We start from the raw sequence: 8,864 nt of genomic DNA, 5'->3' as shown, positions 1-8,864 counted from the left end.
CAGATACATGAAAAAAATATGCAAATAAAAGTTACATATATCATGTTTTTAATCTATTGAAATATGCAAGAAAATTCCGGGATGGATTGGAGCAGAATGCAGAGGTCAGTAGCGAAATATTAATCTATTGAAATATTTTTGAACTCGGGACCGCGAAAATGTATAATTTTAATGAGGTTATTAATTTATCGAGATTCTACTATAATTTTATCTGTAAATATGCTTCAAATAGAATCATTGATATATTACTTAGAAATAATATATTATGTTTGAATTGTGACAACTGACAATATTATTGTAGCAAGAGAAAAAACAATATATAAATGAGATCAAGAATTTCCTATAACAATTATGTACTTAAATAATAAAAATAATATTTCCCCACAATAAATTTGTATCGATGCCTATGTATTTATTATATTGTTGCTATCGCAAGAAAATCCGGATCTCGAATTCGCTTCTCCCACGAAAGCTCTGCTGCTAGTTTAAACAGTGCTTCCTCGTTCGTTTCGTCGCTAATCGGCACAAAATTTCTACTTTTCGAATCTAGCCTCGAAACTCGTTTCTTCAACAAATTTTCTCCGACTTTCACTAAATTCTTCAAATTCGTCTTCGTCGCAACGTCCATTGAACGCATTGCCCCGGTTAAAGAATCGTCCTGAAAAATAAATACATTTTTTTTTATTTTTTTATTACATGTATCGAAAATTTGATATTTTTGTAAATGAATATTTAATGAAAAAAGCAAAGAAAAAAAATACCTGAATTCGAAGATAATTATCTTGAGAGAAAAAGCGTTGAAGAGATTCTTCTCCACCGTGAGAGTCTTGGAAATAAAAGAGACTGTCGTAATCAGTGAGAAATGACGCAAGTCGACCGATTGTACTCCAAACGGTCGATGAACCATTCATTACTGTGTAATTGTAAAGAAACCACTTTCTTGCTTTCTTGATGTTATATTTAGGTAAACAACTTCCCACCGACAAAAAGAACGGGGAAAAATTACGCTTCTCCGTTCGTATTTGCATCATTGCTGCTAATATCTGCAAAAACAAAATCCCGGAAAAATAATTAGTATTTGTTATTGAATTTTGTTTATTTTTTTTATCGGAGAGTGTAAGATGGAGATATATATTTACCGGGTTGTCGACTGGACTGCCAATGAGGTCGAATTGTTTGGAATTACCGTCGGAATCTTTAGTTACGAAGGAATGCGGAGGCAAATAAGCCGGAAAAGCTAAACTTCCTGTTAGAGAACATTATATTATAGAACTCTCCTAATATTAGGATTCTAGTATGATTCGGTTACCTAGATTAGTTAGGATTTAGTTACCAAGTCAAACTCTATTACCTTACAATATTTCTCTATATATATTCCATGTAATCAACCCATAACACAATGGGGGTTTCTATTCTACGTATTATTATTTCTCTCTTTCTCCTATTCTATTCTTCCCATACTTCCAATGCAGATGTCTGAGAGTGAAACATCCTTATTCTCCACCTAAATCACAAATTGTAAATATTAATTTATATGTTAAATATAAATACAAATAAATAGGAAAAATAACTATAAAAAAAAAAAGAAAAAAGAGAAATTAAAACAAACCTGATTGGTTGAGAATGTGATGGGGTCTGTGGTGATGACAATATCTGTGAGAGTTTGATTCAGTTTTGTATCACCAATTTTCTCTTTTATTACTGAATTTACATATTTGCCATTATATTTTATTTCCCGGCCGAACCACCATTTAAATTTCTTTGCAGCACGGCTGAATATATTATTTCTGAACCAAACAACAAAGTATTAATTAAAATTACAACTATTTAAAAGAAAAAATATTAATAAATTAAAATAATAATAAAAAGAATTACTTACCCCTGTGGGAATATTTTAGGGAAGTTGTCAATGTAAAATTCTTTGATTTCTTGAGCAGTAAACATCGGACGATTATTTTCGTTAGGTGTAGTAAGCATTGCAGCAGTTAGTGCTCCTGTGTTTGTACCGGCAATTATGTCGAAATAATCTGCAATCCTCGCATCTTTACCGTCTATTTTCTGAAGAATATATATTCAGTATTAAAAAAAATTATTTTTTATACGAATCATGAAAATAATACGTATGTGAGTGTGCTATATAATATATATGTACCTGAAGGTGTGATTCGAGTTTAGCAAGAATAACGAGTGGGATTAAGGCTCTAACTCCACCGCCATCAATCGAAAGAATCCTAGTCATTGGTTCCTCCTGTACAGAACTGCTAGTATTTGCTCCCATTATTACTGAAGATCGAATTATATTTCTTTTGAACGAATCGAGAAAGTTCGATTTTAGGTGTGTGGATGCATGTGTTCTAGTTAGGCCTATTTATAGAGTCAGGTTTTGATGTAAAAAAGGATGCTAAGCAAAATATGGGATAAGTTTCCTTAATTGCACGGTTTATATTAATTAATTAACTTATTTTTTTGATCCAGAATTTTGTTTCCTTGTGTGGTGGAATTAAATGCATATAAGGAAGGTTTATCTCTTAATTTGTTTAATCTCCATAATTAGGAAATATTTACCTATTGTTTCCTTTTTGTTTAATGAAAGGAAACAAAAAGATGGAAAATAATTATTATCTAACCGAGAAAGCAAAAAAAAAACAGTTTCTTTACTGCTCCTCGTCCGATTATATATGTCATATTAAATTTACCATAAATCCGAATTTTAGGGATATCTCTATGTTATCCTTAATTATTATTAAACCCTATTTTTCTCCTCACTTATCTTCATCAGCCGCATCTCTCTCTTTTACTTTCCATGTGCACCTCTGTCACACAACCTCTCTCTACCACCTCTCCCCCACCTCCGCCCCACGATCTTCTCTATTTTTCTTCATCCCTCTTCTTCTCCCCCACAGCCTTTTTATGTGCGAATCCCATGGTCAAGGGCAATTGTGAAGAAGACGACGAGGCTTCATCTCCAATCAATTTCTCTGCCGTTTTTTGGGGACAACTTCCAACATCACTTGACTCCGATCCGACATCGACTACTAAACAACGAGCTTCGCTGAGCCCTCCCTTCAGTAGGAACTGTATTACTATTACCCAGACCGAGATAGAAATGGACTCCTGGACGAAGGATCTCCTCTTCTGCTGATAGAGCCGGGATTACGTCCTCGCTCTAAGAAGTAGGCAAGTCAACTAGCTAGCACCTCTTTTATCATAGGCATTTTGGTCAGCAGGCTACTCTTTCAGATCAATTCCTGGAGTCATGCCAACAAAGCCAGATGGGTGCCGCAACCCCTTCAGTAGTTGATCTTGCCATTGCTATTGATACAGATTTGGGCGGAGCAAGCAGATCCAGGGATGCCTCAGGGTAACCCAATTCTATGGCCGTATAGAAACCTTGTTCTGGGACTTCCCGTGGCAAAGATACCTGAGAAGTAAGAAACTAGCGGTTAGAGAGCCACGTTCCTCTCTCGGAGTTTGAGTTACTCCGTTCCTCTCTGTATTTTACCTCTTTTTACGCTCAACTGAAGGTAGGGGCTTTTCCCATGCCATAAGAGTGAGTGAACTGCCTGACAATTATGATTGGGTAAGCGGGCTCCTTTCACTTTACTATTTCTTTCTATTTTAAAAATATTTTTTAGGAGGTAAAAGGAATAAGATTAACCAGAATATATGTTGCTTACGGCACGGCAGAGCTAAAGCCTTACGCCAAGGATCAAGACGGGAATTGGAGATCTTCACTCAAGATAAAAGAAATCGAGATTAGGTAACCTTGCATTTCACTAGGGGAATTAAGACAAAGGGTTCTAGGGATAGAGAGGGAAGGTGGGTATCCTTAGAAAGTGAATATGCGCTTTTCACAGACCTGCCTGACCAACTTGATGAAAGTAGAAGTTCTTTCTGGAGTGACTTCCTATCCCCTAACGCAGTAAAGGGAACGAGTTAAATACAATACGCGAGTCATAATGGTCTAGGATCAGATTGCGACTTCCTTCTTTCTCTTCTTTGTGTAGAACGGGAGCTCGGTAGATAGCCCGAAAGTGTGGGGGAACTTTATTGCTCAATTGAGTTCGTACGGGTCGATGAAATAAAAGTGACACTTAGTCTAACGGCTTCAACAAGCTAGAAGAGAAGGAAATAGTGAATTGAATAGCACTTGCAAGAGGAGTAGTGCTTCAAGTAAGCTCAATACGGACAGAATGATACACAGAGGCAGGGTCAAATGATCCCTAGAAACTAAAGTAAAGCTAAGGGAATATCCCCAATATTCTTTCTTCCAAACAATTGGATCCTGACTTCCTACCAGGTCTCAAGCATTCCTCTCTCACTTAATCAATACCCTAAGGTTCCTTTCTCCTTCTTTATATGTTTAAATAGACTCCATGTTGTGAGACGGATTCCGCTAAAGCTAAACTCAATAGAATACTACCAATGAATACAGCTGCTCCTTTGACTCGGCTTATAGATCCGAGTGGATCAAAAGGTGGCTTCTGAAGAAGTTCCCTTAGTTCGGTTCCCCACAATCACATGGACTTAGGACTTTAGGATGGGTGCTACAGATTTGATCAATAAAGGTATCCCTAGAAACCTGACAAAGAAAATTTGGATTCGGTGAAGAGCAAATAAGTAAAGGATTATAAAGAAGAGGGTCAGGTGCCAAAGCCCACCAGATTCCAAATCCCAATATTCGAGAAGAAGAAGTGAATAGATTTCTCAGTCCACCTCTTTCAGGAGATCGAAGAAACCGACTATCCATTCGGAATGGAAGTTGACTTTGCTTTGCTACATAAGGAATCCAAGGAGAATGAAATGCATATACAGCTGGCCAATATGAGGAGGCAATATTTTGGATTTGCCTCGCTTCGGGAGGTGCATTATGCATGACCGAGATAAAAAATACATAACTATGGGCGCTCTATGAGTGAATCGATCTGGAGGAAGAAGGAGACGCAATGGTCGAAAACCAATAGGTTAATGCATATATTAACCGGGGTGATCATCCGATGACAAATGCTGGTTTGGAAACAGAGAAATAGATTATCTCTGCGAAAGAGAAAGGGAAGAACCCTATGGGGAAATCATCTAAATCTACTTTGAACGCAGGTAACTTGGCTGCGAAGATTCGCGCTCGACAGGCGGCTACGGTAGCCCATCCTGCCCGGAGAACGTCAATATGGCACCCCCCCTTGAGTCCACCCGGCAGAATCGTATAGACGAGACTACCCTGATGAATCTATCTTCTCTTGCCTCCGCAAAAGCAGCCGAAGCAGCATTTCCTGATACGCATACAGTGGTTTGGTTGGTCCAGAAACAGTGGGATCTTTCCCTACCCTATTAGTAGGGTCCCGTTCTTTATTGTTTAGGGAGTTCTACTGTGTCAGATACACTAGTCTCAGAGTATGGCAACGAACACTGACTTGGTACGAGCTTTTCAAGTGGTGATGCCAGACGAGAACTCCTTTTGTTGTCGAATCGTCGGTTTTAATTAAAGGTGGGGTTGCGCGAACGAAGGAGAATAAGAAGAGGTTCGCTCGGCAAGTGAGGGCTCGGTCTCAATCAAAGGACTAACAAGTTATCCAAACGTTGCTAACAAGCCAAGCTACTTCATATGGTGGGTATCTAACCTCCTGACTCGAAGATTAGGGCTTCTTCCTTTTCTTTTGTTTGAAGCTAGCCAACCATGCCATGAACGGTCGACAAGAGTGCTGCTTCTGTCTTCTCTATATCATGATACCGAAGCCAAGGTAAAAAACGAAGGGCACGAGGGAACAGTTTCTGTTGGGGATCGTGCATGTATACGCAGCGGAATTTAAAATTTTTATATCGAACTAGTTTCGATTACATGCAATACTAATCACATAGTCAACGTACCTTAACGCTTCCGCCATACATATGGTAATTTTCGATTTAATTGAAAAATGCATAAAACCGAAAAATCACGAAACATGCTTATTCATCATTTCACAAAATCGAAACATGTAATCACGTATTACTCATGCTTGCAAATTAATAATCATACAAACACGTTCGAATCGAATTACGAAAGTTCCGATTTAATTACCTCTTGTAGCGTGCGATTTCGACGAATCGAAATCCTAGAACGAGTCACGTACAAGCTGCAAATTACCAATCCTCGGGGCTGCACCTCACGGCTGGACCGAGCTGATCCAGCAGGCAACGAACGGCGACGAACGGCAGCAGCAGCGGCGGCGCGTGGCAGCGGCAGCGGCGGCGCGTGAGCGGCGGTGCGGCGCGTGCGGTGGTGCACGGATTCGTCGGGGCAGCAGCTCCTCTCCAATTAGGTTTCACCTCGTATTTTCGACCCACTCGAACTATAGCACTAGATATAAACGAGTTAGATAACAACACGAATAAAACGAAGGAGAAAGAGGAGAAAACCGGCGGCGTTTCCGGCGGTGGTCGGCGGTGGCGCGGCGGAGATGCAACGGCCGAGAGGTGTTGAGCGGCTAGGGTTTTTGTGCTGAAAAATCTGATCTCAAAACTCCTTTTGAGGTCTATTTATACCTAGGGTTTTCAACCCTAGTGGGCTTAAGTCATTGGGCTTGACCACTGATGCATTAAGCCCATTCCCTCGTCGGCCTCGTTTCTAATAAACGATCGTCCACAAAATTATAACAAAATTATATTTGTGACGAGCTCAAAGTCCTCGTCGATACGAGTGCCTCTTCGAAATTTCCAATTTCCAAAATTGGAAACTTCCACTTCAGTGGACTTGCTAAATCGGGAAACTTCCCAATTTAGAAAGTTCACTGAATTCCGCATGTCTCTCTTTCTCTATGTTTATTCCAATTCGCAATTCACAATTGCGAATCTTGGATTCAATCATATCGACATCCAATAGTTCAAAGATTAACACATTAATCTATGCTTGTTGTTATCAAGGATCTATATTACACGAGAAGTGTGACCCTCAATGGTTCAGGTGTATGCTAGCCGTGGGCTCACAACTCTTTGTGATTCGAACAACACATTGTTCTTATACGAACTCCTCCCAAGAGTCCCGATTAGAGTAAAACTCATTTTACCTAATCCCGATCAAATCGGTGCCCAACGAATCAAGATTGGCGTCTAGCAACTACGCATCATGATTCCCTAGATACAAATGAAGTGCCTGCAAGAACCTTATGATATAGTTAGCGTACAGTACGATCCCTTCGTAGCACATGTCCCGATTGAACTAGAGGCATTGGTTCACCGAGACCTCTTATAAAGTTCAATAACCGTGCGAACGTTCTAGGTATTATAAATCCGTTCGTGTGCGACTTAGGGAAACACATTTCCCTAATCACCCCACTATCAACTCTGGCCAGAGATTCCATGGATTATAAACCGTCAGAACACACAGGACATCCATGACTACTCAAGCGCTCGAATCCCCTACTACAATGCACAGACTTCACACTAGATTTCGGATTGCACGAACGTTGGCCCTTGGAGCGGTCCGCGGTGGGACTCAGGGACAGGTCACGATACAATCGGTCCTCTAGTGAAGTCACGGTGATGTCTGGGTCTTAAGGACTAATGGTGTACAACTATATCTTAGAAACCTATTACTCGATGAATGAGAACCACTTATAGATTTCTAGGGCGAGGGAGTTCAGTGAACTCATCTAATATGAGCACCCACTCAAGTATGCCGATGTCACAACACCGATGACTGATGAGACGCAGTACACATACACTAAGTGCTAGTCTCAAAAGGGAAAGGCCGGTATCCTCATTATTGGCGTAACCCATCGACTAGGAACAAGGTTTAACAGTTACATTACATTGCTGAGTTATCTCACGATTCTACTAGATCAACTCACAGTAATAGAGTAACTCGTTAGGACTATATCTATGCTGCTTGCATGGGATAACAGATATAGAATGCCAAATAAGATATTTTATTATTACGAACGAAAAACGATTGTTTTATTACAAAGAAAAGAGAAAGACCACAGCCACAAGTTGGCTTGCCGGTCACCTACTCTAACAATCTCCCACTTGACCTAAAGCCAACTACTCATAAATCTAAGTCCCATCGACTCTCGATGTTTCTCGTGGACTGATCCTGACAATGGCTTGGTGAAGGGATCTGCAATATTGTCCTCCGAGGTGACTCTGTCTAGCTTGACTTCACCTCTCTCTATGATCTCTCGGATCACATGGTATTTTCTCAACACGTGCTTCGACTTCTGATGAGCTCTTGGTTCCTTAGCTTGTGCTACGGCTCCATTGTTATCGCAGTACAGCCGTACTGGATCGCTAGCGTTCGGAAATACACCCAACTCTTGGATGAATTTCCTAATCCATGACCCTTCCTTTGAAGCATCTGATGCTGCAATATATTCAGCCTCGGTGGTGGAATCAGCCGTCGTGCCTTGTTTGGAACTCTTCCAACACACGGCACCCCCGTTGACCTTGAATATATACCCCGAGTTTGACTTCGAGTCATCCACGTCCGATTGAAAACTAGAATCCGTGAAGCCTTCTATTTTCAACTCGGTATCCCCATAGACCAAAAACAAATCTCGAGTTCTTCGCAAGTACTTGAGAATGTCCTTCACAGCCTTCCAATGGGCTGGGCCGGGGTCGGACTGATATCTGCTTGTGACGCTCACAGCATACGCAATATCAGGTCGTGTACACAGCATGCCATACATTATGCTTCCTATAGCGGATGCATAAGGTGTCCTTTTCATCTCCTCGATTTCCAATTGCGTTTGTGGACGCATGGATTTCGAGAGACGAACCCCATGGGACATTGGCAAGAATCCCTTCTTGGATTCTTCCATGCTAAACCGTTTAAGAACGGTGTCTATGTACATGGATTGGGACAAGCCAAGCAATCTCCTCGATCTATCTCT

At 40.5% G+C, this 8,864-nt stretch overlaps 1 protein-coding gene across 1 annotated transcript; it reads right to left on the bottom strand.

The window, feature by feature from the left end:
- Positions 1-228: 228 nt before the first annotated feature.
- On the bottom strand, positions 229-1,241 carry LOC105959856 (patatin-like protein 3). The gene is made up of 3 exons (XM_088826886.1): positions 1,140-1,241; positions 762-1,043; positions 229-658 (listed from the first exon to the last, which is right to left on the bottom strand). Exons 2-3 carry the CDS (start codon positions 1,029-1,031, stop codon positions 416-418), a joined length of 513 nt encoding a protein of 170 aa, XP_088683012.1. The 5' UTR covers positions 1,032-1,043; positions 1,140-1,241; the 3' UTR covers positions 229-415.
- Positions 1,242-8,864: the final 7,623 nt, after the last annotated feature.

Source organism: Erythranthe guttata, chromosome 12 (assembly GCF_056151865.1).
Source record: "Erythranthe guttata isolate IM_541 chromosome 12, IM_541, whole genome shotgun sequence".
NCBI lineage: Eukaryota > Viridiplantae > Streptophyta > Magnoliopsida > Lamiales > Phrymaceae > Erythranthe > Erythranthe guttata.
This window is presented reverse-complemented; position numbering and strand designations above follow the sequence as displayed.

Bases quoted from the DNA above. Each gene is read 5' to 3' on its own strand.
- LOC105959856 (XM_088826886.1), bottom strand. From the start codon at position 1,031: ATGATGCAAATACGAACGGAGAAGCGTAATTTTTCCCCGTTCTTTTTG. The intron at 659-761 runs GTATTTTTTTTC...TTTATTTTTCAG, and splicing joins ATAATTATCTTCGAATTCAG to GACGATTCTTTAACCGGGGC.